Raw genomic sequence first — 20,305 nt, 5'->3', positions numbered from 1 at the left:
TGTTGATGTGAGCCATGACCAGCCTTTCAAAGCACTTCATGGCTACAGAAGTGAGTGCTACGGGTCGGTAGTCATTTAGGCAGGTTATCTTACTGTTCTTGGGCACAGGGACTATGGTGGTCTGCTTGAAACATGTTGTTATTACAGACTCAGTCAGGGACATGTTGAAAATGTCAGTGAGGACACTTGCCAGTTGGTCAGCGCATGCTCGGAATACACATCCTGGTAATCTGTCTGGCCCTGCGGCCTTGTGAATGTTGACCTGCTTAAAAGTCTTACTCACATCGGCTACCGAGAGTGTGATCACATAGTCATCCGGAACAGCTGATGCTCTCATGCATGCTTCAGTATTGCTTGCCTCGAAGCGAGCATAGAAGTGATTTAGCTCGTCTGGTAGGCTTGTGTCACTGGGCAGCTCACGGCTGTGCTTCCCTTTGTAGTCTGTAATAGTTTTCAAGCCCTGCCACATCCGACAAGCGTCGGAGCCGGTGTAGTACGATTCAGTCTTAGTCCTGTATTGACTCTTTGCCTGTTTGATGGTCCGTCAGAGGGCATTGCAGGATTTCTTATAAGCGTCCTGGTTAGAGTCCCGCTTCTTGAAAGCGGCAGCTCTACCCTTTAGCTCAGTGCAGATGTTGCCTGTAATCCATGGCTTCTGGTTGGGGTATGTACGTACGGTCACAGTGATGAAGCCAGTGACTGATGTGATGTACTCCTCAATGATATCGGAAGAATCCCGGAACATATTCCAGTCTGTGGTAGCAAAACAGTCCTGTAGCTTAGCATGTGCGTCATCTGACCACTTCCTTATTAACCGAGTCACTGGTGCTTCCTGCTTTAGTTTTTGCTTATAAGCAGGAATCAGGAGGATAGAGTTATGGTCAGATTTGCCAAATGGAGGGCGAGAGAGACCTTTGTACGCGTCTCTGTGTGTAGAGTAAAGGTGGTCTAGAGTTTTTTTCCCCCTCTGGTTGCACATTTTACATGCTGGTAGAAATTAGGTAAAGCGGATTTAAGTTTCCCTGTATTAAAGTCCCTGGCCACTAGGAACGTTGCCTCTGGATGAGCGTTTTCCTATTTACTTATGGCCTTATACAGCTCATTGAGTGCAATCTTAGTGCCAGCATCGGTTTGTGGTGGTAAATAGACAGCTATAAAAAATATAGATGAAAACTATATTGGTAAATAGTGTGGTCTACAGCTGATCATAAGATACTCTACCTCAGGCGAGCAAAACCTAGAGACTTCCTTAGTATTAGATTTTATGCAATTCGCGGGAAAACACTGTTCTAAACAGCGCGCCTAATGCTAGTGGTTCTATATGTGACAGAGATGAACATCTCCGTTAGAAGCTTAGAAAGCAGGGGGAATCTAATAGCCAACAACTAGGACGGGTTGCTAATATGGCTATGATTATGCCTTTGGCTTCTGGAGAACGAAATAATGAAAACCAATAGAACAGGAGACAAATGCTGGTTAATGGCATTAGAAATTCTTTATAAAATAATTGCCTCCATGTTTCTACAGTTGGATTTTGGCTAGGCTAATTTTAAGCAAGGTAAGACATGCCTCATTATGTAAAGTAACATATTAGATTTCAAACAATTATACTGCCTCAAGCTCACAATGCAAAGTGGTGGGTGATGGGCCTCCCACGTGGTGCAGCGGTCTAAGGCACTGCATCGTGTCACTAGAGACCCGGGAAACCCATGAGGCGGCGCACAATTAACCCAGCGTCGTCCGGGTTAGGGGAGGGTTTGGCCGGCCCAGATTTCCTTCACCCATCTTGCTCTAGCGACTCCTTGTGCCGGGCCAGGCACCTGCAAGCTGACTTCGGTCGCCAGCTAGACAGTGTTTCCTCCGACACATTGGTGTGGCTGGCTTCCGGGTTAAGCGAGCAGCGTGTCAGCTGACGGGTTATTGGCCATTCGCTCCTAAAACTAGGCTCTGTAAGCTGTGTGCGTGTATTTACACACACACCACTTTAATTCCACTAAATTATGCAAATTAACCTATAGACCGATAAGCATGACCGGTCAAATGTATTTTCGCTGGCTAACCGATTAACAGTTAACCGTTAACATCCCTACCTGCTATTGTCACCTTTAAATTAAGCTCTTAATGAAAAAGTCAATTTCCAAAAGCATGCAAGTATTTTCTGTTGGTTACATCATTTTACTATTTATAACTAATTTAACCGGTTTTTAACCGGTAAACGGGGTCAGTTAGTCGATAGCAAAATGTAACATGGTCAGGAGTGGCATGTCCCCCTCGCTTGTGATGTGTTCCACACTGTCTCTTTGGCTTAGGTGGTGGGCATGAATATGGATATGCCATCGTTAGTGATCGACACTGACGCATCATGGACCAAGCAGCTATAAATATCCCTGACAGTCTTGTCTGTCAGAAGAGGAGATGGACAAGTGTACGTGTGTTTGTCAGTGAGAGAGCGAGTGAAATGCATGCCGCCCAACTCTTACTGTCTGACAAGACACTGATAAACAGATGACGTGCCAATGACCTGTCAAAATTCACTCAAACACAGCCTTCAAGAATCCCCCTAGCACTCCAAAGGGAATGACGTCACATGACACCACCTGACTCTGTGAATCAAAGCAGAGTTTGTAAGAGCAGAGTGAGTTAGCGGAGGCTAAAGCCAGGTTAAGGCTAAATGAAAGTTCTTAGCTCCAATGGTAGAGACTCTCTGCTTGTCATTAGGATACACTTTGGTTAGACCTCTGCTAACCATTACATTAGCATTAGTTTGCTAAATGTTCTAACCATTAACATAATTTTTTGCAATGCTTCTGCTAGCCATTAGCGTCCTATTTGACTAAGTCCTCATGTTTTTCTAGGCTGCTTGTATTAGCTGTTATAGCCATACTTTCCCAAGCATCCAGTGTTGCAAAACACAAACCATGCCAACAGCGCAACAGTTCCGTAGAACAAAAAAACTAAAAGCCAATGGCGAGCCAACTCCTGCCAGTAAAAGAAATCCTTATTTGTCGGCAAGGAGAGAAAGTCTAAATTAGGGATTGAACCCATAACCATCGGAGTTGTGCATGTGTGCTTTCTGCTGGGAGTGTTACCACTGGACCACACAGGGGCCACAAAGCCAGGCTTCTCTCACTCACTTTGTCTTCTTGCGGATCTCCTCCACCAGCTGCTTGATGTGGTCCTCCATGAACTCTATCTTCTCCTGTTTGCGGGCGTGGGACTTCTGCAGACGCACGATACGCTCCACAAGCACGGCCTTGTCCACCTCGGGGTAGCTGTCCACCACCGTCGGCCCCGACTGGTTCTCCGGTGAGCGCTCCTCCACGCTGCTGCCGCCGTGCCGCACATTCAGGGAGCCTGGAGAACATAACATACAACTTCATTGTCCATCGAAACCTTTTCCTATCTTAAATTCCCAACCCCGCGGACACCACACATGCACACACATGAAAGGCTGGAGCGGCACAGGCTCATCCACAGAGGAGCGTCCGTGCAGCAGGTTAAGTGCCTCAAGGGCACAAACATAGAAATATAATTATATTTCAGTAGGTGGCACCAGAGATTCTGATGCCAGCAACACTCTGGTTCCCGGCTCATTCACCCAGATTTTGGGCACAAACATATAAATATAATTATATTTCAGTAGGTGGCACCAGAGATTCTGATGCCAGCAACACTCTCGTTCCCGGCTCATTCACCCAGATTTTCCCCATCAGCCCTGGGATTTGAACCAGAGGGATATGGGAGAGCATAGGATTTAGGCAATGTGGGGCAAGTAATACTACAACTGTAGATTACGTCTGCAGCAGTGCACCAACGCTGGTTCTGAAGAGTTACAGTGTGAGCAGGCTTTTTTCCAGCCCAGCACTAACACACCTGATTCAACTCATCGTGGTCTGCATTGAAGACTGCATTGAGGATTGTTTGAATCAAGTGTGTTAGCGAAGGGCTGGAACAAAACAACATACTGTAGTTCTTCAGGTCTGGAGTTATTAGTATTAGCCCTGTGATTAGATCTCAATTGCATACTCCTCGCGTCCTCTCTCCTCGTCTCCTTCTTAAAACCCATTGAATGAGAAAGCCAGAGGTCCCTCCCCTCTGACCTTTTCCTCCAATGGGTTGTGAGAAGGAGATGAGGAAAGAGGATGTGAGGAGTATGCAATTGAGATCTTCCCTAGCACACGCTACCTAGCTGTTCATTATGACATTGTTTTCTTATTTAAACCTCAATACAAAATGTATTGGCTATATACAGTGAGGAATTATACAATGATACAATGACTATAAGGTTAAAGTGCAGACTGTCAGCTTTAATTTGAGGGTATTTTCATCCATATCGCATGAACCGTTTAGAACTTATAGCACTTTTTGATTATTTACCAATGAATGGTAAATAATGTATTGTGTCATTATTCACAATTCATTGAGGATTATCCTTAGTCATGGTAGCATCCACATTAATGTAGTGTTTAGAAACATATTATATTCTTATAAATAAAAGTGACTCCAAAATGACACAATTAAGAAATAAGGCACGAGGGGGTGTGGTATATGGCCAATATACCACGGCTCCCGAGTGGCGCAGTGTTCTAAGGCACCGCATCTCAGTGCTAGAGGCGTCACTACAGACCCTGGTTCGATTCCAGGCTGTATCACAATACGGCCGTGATTGGGAGCCCCATAGGGCGGCAGACAATTGGCCCAGTGTTGTCCGGGTTTGGCCATCATTGTAAATAAGAATTTGTTCTTAACCGACTTGCCTAGGTAAATAAAGTTAAATAAAAAAATATAAGCGCTGTTCTTTTCACGACGCAACGCGGAGTGCCTGGATACAGCCCTTAGCCGTGGTATATTGGCCATATACCACAAACCCCCGAGGTGCCTTATTGCTATTATAAACTTGTTACCAACATAATTAGAGCAGTAAAAATAAATGTTTTGTCATACCCGTGGTATACTGATCAGAATTCAGGGCTCGAACCACCCAGTTTATAATACATTATTTACCTTAATTTCTATTGGGCACAAAATAATATGAAACACAACCAAAACAAACTGCAAATGCATCCAACAAGTTTGTAGTCACAAGCTTCATGTATTCATTGGGTGCTAGGAATATGGGCCCAAATACATAACTTTTGACTACTTTAATACACACAAGTGAATTTGTCCAAATACTTTTGGTGCCATAAAATGAAGGGACTATGTTCAAAAATTGTTGTAATTTCTAAACGGTATAGATATAGATGAAAATACCCTCAAATTAAAGCTGACAGTCTGCAGTTAGCACTGTTATGGTGACCGTATTACCGCCACACCGGCAGTCACCAGTCATGAAGGCAGTCAAATTCCATGTGACCGTTTAGTCACGGTAATTAGGCTTCTCCAAGCTCTGATGTGGCTGATGGTCATTAGTAGCCTACCAAACTTGCTAACTGCCTGGTACTCAGCACTCTATTGTCCCTCTAATAATTCTGACATCAATGCAAATGTGTTCGAAATTCTAATCAAACACATCATGAGAGCCCATGAGCTCATGTCGCGCAACATTTCTATAGGCTATGCAATTGCGTGAGAAAACAGTGTGATGGCCTCTCTTGAAAAGAGGAGGATCCCATCAGCTTACTATAGGCTAGGCCTACTATATTTATTTTTCAACTTTCCTAATATTAAGCACATTGCTTCTCTTTACAACAGGAGCATTGCCTACCTGGCTGGCATGAAAATGAACCACGGGAAAAGTGTCCTCCATTCGCTATTTAAGTGCATAGATGACATGTATTTTTTCCCCTGTCCCTGTTTTGAGACAGGTGCATGATAATGGTCCATTCTAAATAAATAAAATTAACACTTATATTATTTAGTATATGTAAAGACAAGATGAAATCAAGAATAGTCTGATGGGTGAGAATATTAGCCTATCACTTGGGAATTATATACAGTGGGGAAAAAAAGTATTTAGTCAGCCACCAATTGTGCAAGTTCTCCCACTTAAAAAGATGAGAGAGGCCTGTAATTTTCATCATTAGTACACGTCAACTATGACAGACAAATTGAGAAAAAAATATCCAGAAAATCACATTGTAGGATTTTTAATGAATTTATTTGCAAATTATGGTGGAAAATAAGTATTTGGTCAATAACAAAAGTTTCTCAATACTTTGTTATATACCCTTTGTTGGCAATGACACAGGTCAAACATTTTCTGTAAGTCTTCACAAGGTTTTCACACACTGTTGCTGGTATTTTGGCCCATTCCTCCATGCAGATCTCCTCTAGAGCAGTGATGTTTTGGGGCTGTCGCTGGGCAACACGGACTTTCAACTCCCTCCAAAGATTTTCTATGGGGTTGAGATCTGGAGACTGGCTAGGCCACTCCAGGACCTTGAAATGCTTCTTACGAAGCCACTCCTTCGTTGCCCGGGCGGTGTGTTTGGGATCATTGTCATGCTGAAAGACCCAGCCACATTTCATCTTCAATGCCCTTGCTGATGGAAGGAGGTTTTCACTCAAAATCTTACGATACATGGCCCCATTCATTCTTTCCTTTACACGGATCAGTCGTCCTGGTCCCTTTGCAGAAAAACAGCCCCAAAGCATGATGTTTCCACCCCCATGCTTCACAGTAGGTATGGTGTTCTTTGGATGCAACTCAGCATTCTTTGTCCTCCAAACATGACGAGTTGAGTTTTTACCAAAAAGTTATATTTTGGTTTAATCTGACCATATGACATTCTCCCAATCCTCTTCTGGATCATCCAAATGCACTCTAGCAAACTTCAGACGGGCCTGGACATGTACTGGCTTAAGCAGGGGGACACGTCTGGCACTGCAGGATTTGAGTCCCTGGCGGCGTAGTGAGCAAAAATCCCAGAACCACACGGGGGGACCTAGTGAATGACCTGCAGAGAGCTGGGACCAAAGTAACAAAGCCTACCATCAGTAGATGGTAGGCTTTGTTACTTTGGTCCCAGCTCTCTGCAGGTCATTCACTAGGTCCCCCCGTGTGGTTCTGGGATTTTTGCTCACCGTTCTTGTGATCATTTTGACCCCACGGGGTGAGATCTTGCGTGGAGCCCCAGATCGAGGGAGATTATCAGTGGTCTTGTATGTCTTCCATTTCCTAATAATTGCTCCCACAGTTGATTTCTTCAAACCAAGCTGCTTACCTATTGCAGATTCAGTCTTCCCAGCCTGGTGCAGGTCTACAATTTTGTTTCTGGTGTCCTTTGACAGCTCTTTGGTCTTGGCCATAGTGGAGTTTGGAGTGTGACTGTTTGAGGTTGTGGACAGGTGTCTTTTATACTGATAACAAGTTCAAACAGGTGCCATTAATACAGGTAACAAGTGGAGGACAGAGGAGCCTCTTAAAGAAGAAGTTACATGTCTGTGAGAGCCAGAAATCTTGCTTGTTTGTAGGTGACCAAATACTTATTTTCCACCATAATTTGCAAATAAATTCATAAAAAATCCTACAATGTGATTTTCTGGAGAAAAAAAATCTCAATTTGTCTGTCATAGTTGACGTGTACCTATGATGAAAATTACAGGCCTCTCTCATCTTTTTAAGTGGGAGAACTTGCACAATTGGTGGCTGACTAAATACTTTTTTTCCCCACTGTATTATCACTTGTGAATGATGCCCAGCGTAATGCAAGAAACAATGCCTTTTTTTTCTAATCATAGTCGCACACCTCATGTAGCCTAGCCCATAGGACTATATGTTTTGATAAGGTTTGCATCACAACTAAAGTAGCCAAATAACTTCTTAAAATTAAGCACATTAATCTGCTTTACAACCGGTGTAGAACCTAACTGGCATAAATAGGCGGCGCGTGAGTTTCAAGTTTGGTGAAGATCATTTTCACCATAAAAATGCACCTTTTCATAATCGCATTTGCGGTCCCTTTTGAGAACAGTGTTTTCCCGCTAATTGATTTTGAAACATTTGCGCCGTGTCCGCATTGCTGCTGCGCTAATAATGTGAAGAAATAGCCTAATAGTTAATCAACATTTTAAGCTAAATGTTCTGATCTGTTACATCAGCCTCATTGCATAAAATAGTTATTGATGCTAGTGGTTGTATTAATTAGGGATCTATCACACCCCACAACTGTCCCAGACTATGTTTGGAATATTTATTTCTCGCACAGAATAGGTCAACTTTTGTACTTTGGAGGGGAATGTATTTAGACATAGGCTAGTGCTTTTGCTGTCCGTTAGGCCTACTCATCTTGTTGGCTGACGAAAAGCAAATGTTGTCAGTTCTTCCAATATCTTCAATATGCACCTCGGAATTAGATAAGGACGCGCACAATTGCATCCCGATGTGTCGGTCTTCACTTGTAGCCTGTGAGAAAGACCCGATCACGGGATGGAGAGCCATGTGAGTGAGAGGTGCTTCGGAGCATGCAGCAGGGAGAAGGGAATTATAATTGTTATACACTGCTCAAAACAATTAAGGGAACACTTAAACAACACATCCTAGATCTGAATTAATGAAATAATCTTATTAAATACTTTTTTCTTTACATAGTTGAATGTGCTGACAACAAAATCACACAAAAATTATCAATGGAAATCAAATTTATCAACCCACGGAGGTCTGGATTTGGAGTCACCCTCAAAATTAAAGTGGAAAACCAAACTACAAGCTGATCCAACTTTGATGTAATGTCCTTAAAACAAGTCAAAATTAGGCTCAGTAGTGTGTGTGGCCTCCACGTGCCTGTATGACCTCCCTACAACGCCTGGGCATGCTCCTGATGAGGTGGCGGATGGTCTCCTGAGGGATCTCCTCCGAGACCTGGACTAAAGCATCCGCCAACTCCTGGACAGTCTGTGGTGCAACGTGGCGTTGGTGGATGGAGCGAGACATGATGTCCCAGATGTGCTCAATTGGATTAAGGTCTGGGGAACGGGCGGGCCAGTCCATAGCATCAATGCCTTCCTCTTGCAGGAACTGCTGACACACTCCAGCCACATTAGGTCTAGCATTGTCTTGCATTAGGAGGAACCCAGGGCCAACCGCACTAGCATATGGTCTCACAAGGGGTCTGAGGATCTCATCTCGGTACCTAATGGGAGTCAGGCTACCTCTTGCGAGCACATGGAGGGCTGTGCGGCCCCCCAAAGAAATGCCACCCCACACCATGACTGACCCACCGCCAAACCGGTCATGCTGGAGGATGTTGCAGGCAGCAGAACGTTCTCCACGGCGTCTCCAGACTCTGTCACATGTGCTCAGTGTGAACCTGCTTTAATCTGTGAAGAGCACAGGGCGCCAGTGGCAAATTTGGCAATCTTGGTGTTCTCTGGCAAATGCCAAACGTCCTGCACGGTGTTGGGCTGTAAGCACAACCCCCACCTGTTGACGTCGGGCTCTCATACCACCCTCATGGAGTCTGTTTCTGACCGTTTGAGCAGACACATGCACATTTGTGGCCTCCTTGTTGCACAAAGGCGGAGGTAGCGGTCCTGTTGCTGGGTTGTTGCCCTCCTACGGCCTCCTCCACGTCTCCTGATGTACTGGCCTGTCTCCTGGTAGCGCCTCCATGCTCTGGACACTACGCTGACAGACACAGCAAACCTTCTTGCCACAGCTCGCAATGATGTGCCATCCTGGACGAGCTGCACTACCTGAGCCACTTGTGTGGTTTGTAGACTCCATCTCATGCTACCACTAGAGTGAAAGCACCGCCAGCATTCAAAAGTGACCAAAACATCAGCCAGGATGCATAGGAACTGAGAAGTGGTCTGTGGTCACCACCTGCAGAACCACTTCTTTATTGGGGGTGTCTTGCTAATTGCCTATAATTTCCACCCGTTGTCTATTCCATTTCCACAACAGCATGTGACATTTATTGTCAACCAGTGTTGCTTCCTAAGTGGACAGTTTGATTTCACAGAAGTGTGATTGACTTGGAGTTATATTGTGTTGTTTAAGTGTTCCCTTTATTTTTTTGAGCAGTGTATATTCACCCCCTTTGCTATGAAGCCCCTAAATAAGATCTGGTGCAACCAATTACATTCAGAAGTCACATAATTAGTTAAATAAAGTCCACCTGTGTGCAATCTAAGTGTTACATGATCTGTCACATGATCTCAGTATATATAAACCTGTTCTGAAAGGCCTCAGAGTCTGCAACACCACTAAGCAAGGGGCACCACCAAGTAAGCGGCACCATGAAGACCAAGGAGCTCTCCAAATAGGTCAGGGACAAAGTTGTGGAGAAGTACAGATCAGGGTTATAAAAAAATATCTGAAACTTTGAACATCCCACGGAGCACCATTAAATCCATTATTAAAAAATTGAAAGAATATGTCACCACAACAAACCTGCTAAGAGAGGGCTGCCCACCAAAACTCACGGACCAGGCAAGGAGGGCATTAATCAGAGGCAACAAAGAGACCAAAGATAACCCTGAAGGAGCTGCAAAGCTCCACAGCGGAGATTGGAGTATCTGTCCATAGGACAACTTTAAGCCGTACACTCCACAGAGCTGGGCTTTACGGAAGAGTGGCTAGAAAAAAGCCATTGCTTAAAGAAAATAATAAGCAAACACTTTTGGTGTTCGCCAAAAGGCATGTGGGAGACTCCCCAAACATATGGAAGAAGGTACTCTGGTCAGATGAGACTAAAATTGAGCTTTTTGGCTATGTCTGGCGCGAACCCAACACCTCTCATCACCCCGAGAACATCATCCGGTGCAGCATTGTGGTGGCAGCATCATGTGTGGGGATGTTTTTCCTCGGCAGGGACTGGGAAACTGGTCAGAATTGAAGGAATGATGATGTCACTAAATACAGGGAAATTCTTGAGGGAAACCTGTTTCAGTCTTCCAGAGATTTGAGACTGAGACCGAGGTTCACCTTCCAGCAGGACAATGAACCTAAGCATACTGCTAATGCAACACTTCAGTGGTTTAAGGGGAAACATTTAAATGTCTTGGAATGGCCTAGTCAATGCCCAGACCTCAATCCAATTGAGAATCTGTGGAATGACTTAAAGATTGCTGTACACCAGCGGAACCCATCCAACTTGAAGGAGCTGGAGCAGTTTTGCCTTGAAGAATGGTCAAAAATCCCAGTGGCTAGATGTGCCAAGCATACCCCAAGAGACTTGCAGCTGTAACTGCTGCAAAAGGTGGCTCTACAAAGTATTGACTTTGGGGGGGTGATAAGTTATGCACGCTCAAGTTCTGTTTTTTTGTCTTATTTCTTGTTTGTTCCACAATACAAAATATTTTGCATCTACAAAGTGGTAGGCATGTCGTGTAAATCAAATGATACAAACCCCCCAAAAATCAATTTTAATTCCAGGTTGTAAGGCAACAAAATAGGAAAAATGCCAAGTGGGGTGAATACTTTCGCAAGCTATGTAGAACAAACGTGTCTCTGATAAGGAATCACATCAGCTCTCGTCATTGCATTTCTACCTGTAACATTGCTAGTTTGTTGCTGAAACATGGCCCAGGGTGGTAGTGTTGCTTCTGATAGAAACATACCCAGAACATGATGGCCATATTCTCAGAACACACGCACTAAATATAGCCTCGTTATTGTTATTTTATTGTGTTACTTTTAATAGATTTTTTTTCCTTTAGTTTATTTAGTAAATCTTTTCTTTATTCTATTTCTTGAACTGCATTGTTGGTTAAGGGCTTGTAAGCATTTCACGGTAAGGTCTACACCTGTTGTAATTGGCGCATGTGACAAATACAATTTGATTTGATATAGTTAAAAAAGTATATATAGTTTCTAAAATCTTTCGACAAGCAATCTAACTAGGGTCAGTCTAAACATCTCAGCATTGTTTTTTTTAATCATTCTAGTCTATGGCCCTTTTATGCATTGGTATCCATAGCAACGTCTCCGCTTGGGCTGCTCAATGACGCGATATGTGAAATCTGTTAGCTGACGTTAGCTAGATGCTTTTCGTCACTCCTACAAAGAACTGTATCTTTTAATTGGTAGAATATATTTTTGTTCAAACGTCAGACTTGAAAAGGAGAGAAGTAGAGGAATATGTCATACCCTATAACTTTTTGTCTAGCTTGTTATGGTCAAAATATCAGTTATTTATAAAAAGTTAGAGAAAATGTTGATGCAGTTACTTAAACAGCTGTGACGTTTGATCGGTACCAGATCATTCTGTTATTATTTCAGATTTGAATAGCAGAGAAGTAGAGGAGGATTTAATATGCATTCACGTTTTGTCTAAGTGGATTGCAAAGTGGTCAAAGTAGCTGATTTGCGTCAAAAGTTATTGCTTACTGTGAATGTTGGAAGTGGGGAGCTTTAGAATGCTGAAAAAAGTTCCATTACAGTGAATGAAGATGGACAAAAAGAAAATACAAAAAGTGTAGTAGTTTAAAAAATATAAAAGAAACAAAAAGTTCTATGCAAGCAACCTAATCCACAGTCTAAATGTTATGATGTTTGAATGGCGTTTCTAGCTTAAATGGTGTAAGAGGAGTAGCGTGCGGAAGAACAATTTGAAGGAGAAGTATGACGAAGATCTAAAGTCAGGACTTTTGCTTTGCATGCACACCTAATAATATGAGTATGTAAGAAATCTAGAGTTGTGCACACCTAAGAACATTGATTTAACCTATTTCTGTCGAGTGGGTATACGGAGGTCTTGTGGGTAATGTAGTCAGAGATTAACAGGTGCCGAGTGAACATACCTGAGGAGCTGGAGCGACTTCCCATGCTGCTGACGTCCCGGTCACAGCCACCATTCTCCACCTGCTCCAGCCTTTTATGGGCTGCTCAGTCAGAGAAACACACCGGTCAATTAAATTGATACACACAGAAACGGACACACGCACTAAATCACTTAACGCATAAACATACAGTATAACGATGCATCCTTGAATGCTCATGATCACACGCACAAACACACAAAGATGCATCCTCACATACTCTTTATCACACACGCAGTTGCGATCACACACACCTCGATTTTGATCAGTATTTGTAATTCCACAGTGATGGCAAAGGCTTAAGACATCCTCCCATGAGAAAGTCGGCCTGCACTGCATGTCAAAATACCTTAAACTAAGAGCTTCTCCAGCTGAGGTAGGGGAGCAGCTGACATGAAGACATTTCTATTAGCACCTATAGAGAAGGAGCAGAGAGTGTGGCTCTTTAAAAATATCCCCACCTTCGTCCTTCTCAATGTCCTAAGAGTGGGTCCCTGAGCGCTCTAGCTCCTGCTCTCTCTCTTTCTCACTCCATCTCTCAGTGTATCTGGAGCAGAATCCTTACCTTCCAACCGCTTAGCCCAACGCTAGTCTGCAACTTCATTGTTTTGTTAGAATGTGATACATTTCTGACCTAGCGTTAGGTTCGTTCTTGAATTGCAGTAGTATTTGGGCATGCATAAAAAAAAAAGAAATTTAACTTTGTATATATTTTGTATTTATTTAAAATGTATATTTGGGTACATCTTCCGACTCTAAATCAACTAATATGGTCGATTAATGACTTACATAATTTTACCACTTAACATTGTGCCACCAGTAGGATTAGTAACACCAATCAATGGAAGCCACAGAATCTAAGGTCATTAACCATTTTTTAATTTATGATTAATCATTTTGCTCACAATGTAATTTCACTTCATTTAAATTGAGTAACACCGTAATGAAACTTTTAATTTAGACAAAATATCACCAAATTATCACTGGGATCTTCAAATCAGCTAATAATTTTTTGAAATATAGACCCCTCCCCTGATTACAGTTTGCCACTGGAGGAAATGCTCAAGGTCCTTGTATATCTTTGTAATTAGTGATTTTCAATGTGGTTACACCAATGACAAAACTTAGACACATTATATTTAACAAAAGAAATACAAAATAAGGTATTTGTTTTTATTGATCTGATACTATATATTAAATATTTAGTTTACTTTCTAGCATTCAAAATAATAGATATCTCTAAATCCCCCAAATATGTCACTACAACTCTAATCATCACTACTGAGACAAGCCCATTTGCTTGCCCTGAGTACATTAAACAATGCATACAAAAATTACGTTATTTTCAGTTGACATCTCAATATGGGACACGCCCTCGTGCGGGTAATTCGCTGAAGCCTGATTTCAAAGCATGCCCAACAGGCCAATCAGGGCTTTGCGGGTGTAAGCCCCGCCTTCCTATATAACAGGCCGAAAGCCCTGGTTCCCTCATTCTTCACCGGTTCAGAAGTCTGTTTGGCAGCTTTCTTCAGAAAACGTAGCTCTCAACTTATCTGTTCCATTCGGTTTGGGTTACAAGTTTCAAGTTTTATTAATCGTACGGGATACACATGGTATACACTGTCCAATGAAATGCTTAATTGCAGGTTTCCTTCTCGACAATGCAACAACAATAAGAATAGAACATATTTTGTAGCATAAGTATAATACAGGAAGGCATCATTTACAGTCCATATTAACACATTTTGGGGAAGGGGGAATTGGGGGGCAAGTGTTTAAATTGTGCAGTACTTAATCATAATAAGAGTCTGGTAGCAGCAGTTGTGATGTGTGTGTAGCATGAATGTATATGTTTGTGCGTATCTCTGTGTGGGTATGTGCGTGAGTGAGTGCATGTGTGCTAAGGTGCAGAAAATCAGAGCAGGTGGTCAGTCCAGTTCAAGTGTTCAGCAGTCTGATGACTTGTAGATAGAAACTGTCTTTGAGCCTGTTGGTATCAGACATCATGCTCCGATACCGTCTGCCCGACAGTAAGGGAGTGAACAGCTCGTGGCTGGGGTGTGCGGGGTCCTTGATGCTGCAGGCCTTCCTCTGGCACCATTTCAAGAAGATGTCCTGGATGGGTAGGAGCACGGGCCCAGTGATGTACTGGGCCATCTTCACCACCCGCTGGAGGGCCCTGCGGTCCTGGACGGAGCAATTCCTGTCCCAGGCCATGATGCAACCGGTCAGGACGCTCGATGGTGCAGCGGTAGTATTTAGAGAGGACCCGGGGTGGCATGCCGAGTTTCCTCAGCCACGTTAGGAAGTAGCGACACTGTTGCGCTCTCTTGACAAGAGCGGTGGTGTTGTTGGTTCATGTCAAGTCCTCGGTGATGTGGACGCAGAGGAACTTAAAATAGCCGACTCTCTACTGCAGTCCCGTTGATATGGATCGGGGCATGTTCTCTCCTCTGCTTCCTGAAGTCAACAATCAAAACCTTTGTTATGCTGACGTTGAAGGAGAGGTTGTTTTTCTGGCACAACAATGCCAATTCACTTATCTCCTCCCTATAGGCTGACTCGTCGTTGTTGGTTATCAGGCCTACAATCGTGGTGTTGTCAGCAAACTTACATTTACATTCACATTTTAGTCATTTAGCAGACGCTCTTATCCAGAGCGACTTACAGTTAGTGAATACATATATATATATATTTTTTTTTTCATACTGGTCCCCCATGGGAATTGAACCCACAACCCTGGCGTTGCAAACGCCATGCTCTATCAACTGAGCTACATCCCTGCCGGCCATTCCCTCCCCTACCCCATACCCTGGACAACGCTAGGCCAATTGTGCGCTGCCCATGAGTCTCCCGGTCGCGGCCGGCTGCGACAGAGCCTGGAACTTGATGATGGAGTTGGTGTTGTGCAAAGCCACGCAGTCATAGGTGAACAGTGAATACAGCAGAGGGCTGAGGACACACCCCTGGGGAGCCCCTGTATTAGGAGTCAGTGTGGAGGAGGTGTTGTTGCCAATCCTCACCGCCTGTTGTCTGCCCGTCAGGAAGTCCAGGATCCAGTTGCAGAAGGTGGTGCCCAGACCCAGGGCTCTGAGCTTGGTGTCGAGCTTGGAGGGAACAATAGTGTTCGAGATGTCTGAGTTGTCGAACATCAATTCAAGTTTGAGTCTGTTTTATCTTTTTGCGTCCCTAATGGATTTGTGGAGCTCGTACCTGCTTGCCTTGTACGCGTAGCGCGACACCGAGTCGTCGGGGTTTGTTCTGCTGACATTGAATGCTGCAGTACAGGCTCTCAGCATGGTATGGATATCTCCATTCATCAAGGGTTTTTAGTTGGGGTATGTCCGGATTTTATTGTGGTACAACATCACCTGGCCATACAGTTCCCCGTCACTTCCAGTGACAGGTTGCTCGCATGCGCAAGGGAGCAGTACTTCAAATCAAATCAAAGTTTATTGGTCGCGTACACAGTTTAGCAGGTGTTATAGCGGAAGCAGTGAAATATTACTAGCTCCTAACAAAGCAGTAAAATATCAAACAATTAAAATATAAGCACCAAAAAAAAAATCTATAAAAAAAATACAATCAATCAAGAACGGCTGGACAAATCCGATTAACAACCCAAATAGCAGGGTACTGGGTAGAGGCCGGCTAGTGGTGACTGTTCAACTGTCTGATGTCCTGGTAATAGAAGCTGGGTTTTTTATCTCTCCGTCTTAGCTCTGATGCACCTGTACTGTCTACTTCTGTCGGACGGTAGCCGAGTGAACAGGCCGTGGCTTGGGTGGCTTAGGTCCTTAATGATCTTCTTGGCCTTCCTTTGACATCGGGGGCTGTAGATGACCTGGAGGGTAAGCAGAGTGCCCCCAGTGATGAGTTGGGCTGCCTGCACCACCCTCTGGAGAACCATGCGGTTGAGAGCGGAGCAGTTACCATACCAGGCGGTGATGCAGCCCGACAGAATACTCTCAATTGTGCATCTGTAGAAGATTGTGAGGGTCTAGGGCCATGCTGAATTTCTTCAGCCGCCTGAGGTTGTAGAGGTGCTGTTGCGCCTTCTTCACCATGATGTTGGTGTGGCGAGACCATTTCAGGACCTCAGTAATGTGCACGCCGAGAAACTTGAAGCTTTGACCCTATCCACTGCGGCCTGTCGATGAGAATGGGGGAGTACTCCCTCTTCTGTCTCCTGTAGTCAACGATAAGCTCCTTTGTTTTGTTGACGTTGAGGGAGAGGTTATTTTCCTGGCACCACTCCGCCAGAGCTCTAACCTCCTCCCTGTAGGCTGTATCATTGTTGTTAGTAATCAGGCCTACCACTGTTGTGTCGTCAGCAAACTTTTTATGCAGATTTTAGAATATTCGCATAAAAATCTGTTGCCAATTGGACGGAAACCTAGCTATTGTCACTCAAAAATAATTCAAATTTAGTAGAATAACAACACAACGTTACAATGCATATGTGTATCAGATTTTTCTGTCGTTTTGGAACTAAACATTTTACATTTACATTTGAGTCATTTAGCAGACGCTCTTATCCAGAGCGACTTACAGTTAATTGAGTGCATACATTTTCCATACTGGCCCCCCGTGGGAATCGAACCCACAACCCTGGCGTTGCAAGCGCCATGCTCTACCAACTGAGCTACAGGAGGCCTTCCTTGCACTGCACTGTTCACCTTTTACTTAGTTGTTTCGGTGGGCTGGCCCTCATCTGCTCTGTAATCATTGTACTCCCATAGTTCACTTCTGCAGCCAGTTTTGTCAATAAGCTACGGGCATAAAGGTATGATGTTTTCATTAGAAGAAGCCATGCTGTCTGCATTTTCTCTCTCCTCTTGCTTGCTTCTCAAAAGTGGCTCGCGCTGTCAGCTGCATGTGCAAGTAGACTGGCTAGCTACTGCCCCCATGAGAACATTCAGACAAATTACTAGACAGACTCGATGCTCTCAATCCGTATATGACATGAGACACATTTGACAGAAGTACCGAAAGTTACAGAAATTCTAGTACCAAACAGTTTTTCATATTCTATTTCATGTTTCGGTATACCGTGCAACACTCACTATTCCATATGTTAGCCTAGTAGACCCCCCCCGATCACTTTGAAACCCCGGAAACAGTCGATTTTAAAGACGCACTCCAGGCTCCTTTTCACCTAATTTATTAACCGACTTACTTAACAACAGGCATATCTCAATAGGTGGTTCAGGTATGTCATGGCAGGTAAGAGTATTTTGTGGTTTTAAAGCTACATTGAACACAAATTTAAACGCAACATGTTGACATGTTTCATGAGCTGAAATAAAAGATCCCAGATATTTTCCATACGCTTATTTCTATCAAATTTTGTGAACAAATTTGTTTACATCCCTGTTAGTGAGCATTTCTCCTTTGCCAAAATAATCCATCCACCTGACAGGTGTGGCATATCAAGAAGCCGATTAAAATGTGTAGTTATGTCACACAACACCAAAGATGTCTCAAGTTTTGAGGGCGAGTACAATTGGCATGCTGACTGCAGGAATGTTCACCAGAGCTGTTGCCAGAGAATTTAAATGTTCATTTCTCTACCATAAGCCGCCTCCGTCGTTTTAGAGGATTTGGCAGTACATCCAACCGGCTGTTTGACAGATCTAAAACTCACTTTTCTATGTGAATTTGGTCAGGTCACCCAAAAAGTTACATATTGCAGCTTTAACTTTTGTAAATACTTTCTATCTGGTTTTAGCCGTTTATGTTAACACTGAAACATTTTCATTTTTTTATTTTTACACCAAGTTGTCTAAAAAACACTATTTTGCTGAAAAAAAAGTGTTTACCCTTTATACTTGGGATATTGTTTGACCAACTGTTTGATTGCTAGCCAACCCTGCTCGGGGTAGGGCTTCATCCAAACAACGCCTTTCCCACTGGTTAGTGGAGGCTATCGCCGAAGTGTACAGTTGTTGGGGACTGCAGTCTCCCTGGCGCACACAGGCCTTGGCGCTGTAGCTGAGTAGGATGGATCAGGTACATTACCATGTAACACAACACTGGCTTCACAGGAAACGGGCTATTGGAAATCAGGGCAAGTGTCCCATAGTGAGAGCACGGAGACTAGGTATTGTTGGAGGTGAACTGCTTTGATCAAGGGCAGAATGGCAGTCTTCCACCTTGCCGGCTCGGGGATTTGAACCAGCGACCTTTTGGTTACTGGCCCAACGCTCGTAACCACTAAGCTACCTGCCGGTTCCCCCGAAAGAGATGAGGGAGACTTCTCACCACATTGACCCTCTTGCACGAGTTGTGTGAGGGATGAGGGAACCATGGCTTGGGGCGTGTTACACAGTATAGGCAGGTGGGGCTTACACCCGCAAAGCCCTTATTGGCCTGTTAGGCGTGATTGAATAAGTCTTCGGCGAATGACCTGCACAAGGCCATTTCCCATAGTGAAATGTCTCCCTCATCTCCTTCAGAGAACTGGGGTTATGGAACTGTGGATGACGATAATTGGCAAGCCAAATGTCCGCGGTCACCGTAATAACCGTCGAATAGCAAAAGAAATGTAATATTTGAAAATAATTTCAAATAGAAGTAGCTGACTTGACAACATTATTAGCAAAGATGTGTTTAAATAATACATACAGTGGAGAAAAAAAAGTATTTAGTCAGCCACCAATTGTGCAAGTTCTCCCACTTAAAAAGATGAGAGAGGCCTGTAATTTTCATCATAGGTACACGTCGACTATGACAGACAAACTTGAGAAAAAAAAATCCAGAAAATCACATTGTAGGATTGTAGGATATTTGCAAATTATGGTGGAAAATAAGTATTTGGTTAATAACAAAAGTTTCTCAATACTTTGTAATATACCCTTTGTTGGCAATGACACAGGTCAAACGTTTTCTGTAAGTCTTCACAAGGTTTTCACACACTGTTGCTGGTATTTTGGCCCATTCCTCCATGCAGATCTCCTCTAGAGCAGTGATGTTTTGGGGCTGTCGCTGGGCAACACGGACTTTCAACTCCCTCCAAAGATTTTCTATGGGGTTGAGATCTGGAGACTGGCTAGGCCACTCCAGGACCTTGAAATGCTTCTTACGAAGCCACTCCTTCGTTGCCCGGGCGGTGAGTTTGGGATCATTGTCATGCTGAAAGACCCAGCCACGTTTCATCTTCAATGCCCTTGCTGATGGAAGGAGGTTTTCACTCAAAATCTCACGATACTTGGCCCCATTCATTCTTTCCTTTACATGGATCAGTCGTCCTGGTCCCTTTGCAGAAAAACAGCCCCAAAGCATGATGTTTCCACCCCCATGCTTCACAGTAGGTATGGTGTTCTTTGGATGCAACTCAGCATTCTTTGTCCTCCAAACACGACAAGTTGAGTTTTTACCAAAAAGTTATATTTTGGTTTCATCTGACCATATGACATTCTCCCAATCCTCTTCTGGATCATCCAAATGCACTCTAGCAAACTTCAGACGGGCCTGGACATGTACTGGCTTAAGCAGGGGGACACGTCTGGCACTGCAGGATTTGAGTCCCTGTCGGCGTAGTGTGTTACTGATGGTAGGCTTTGTTACTTTGGTCCCAGCTCTCTGCAGGTCATTCACT

The 20,305-nt window shown here is 43.8% G+C and overlaps 1 protein-coding gene across 1 annotated transcript in view; it reads right to left on the bottom strand.

Annotated features, from left to right (window-relative positions):
• ccdc186 (coiled-coil domain-containing protein 186) overlaps positions 1 to 20,305 on the bottom strand; it is a 119,143-nt gene that overhangs the window by 23,054 nt on the left and 75,784 nt on the right. The window contains exons 13-14 of the mRNA XM_084142144.1: positions 12,688 to 12,768; positions 3,135 to 3,354 (exon numbers count right to left, since the gene is read on the bottom strand). Of these exons, the coding sequence (XP_083998270.1) occupies positions 3,135 to 3,354; positions 12,688 to 12,768 (301 nt within the window). The remainder of the gene's footprint in view (positions 1 to 3,134; positions 3,355 to 12,687; positions 12,769 to 20,305) is intronic.

The sequence above is a fragment of the Coregonus lavaretus genome (genome assembly GCF_964263955.1).
Source record: "Coregonus lavaretus genome assembly, chromosome: 25".
Lineage (NCBI taxonomy): Eukaryota > Metazoa > Chordata > Actinopteri > Salmoniformes > Salmonidae > Coregonus > Coregonus lavaretus.
Note: the sequence above shows the minus strand (reverse complement) of the source record. Positions and strands in the feature narration are given on the sequence as shown.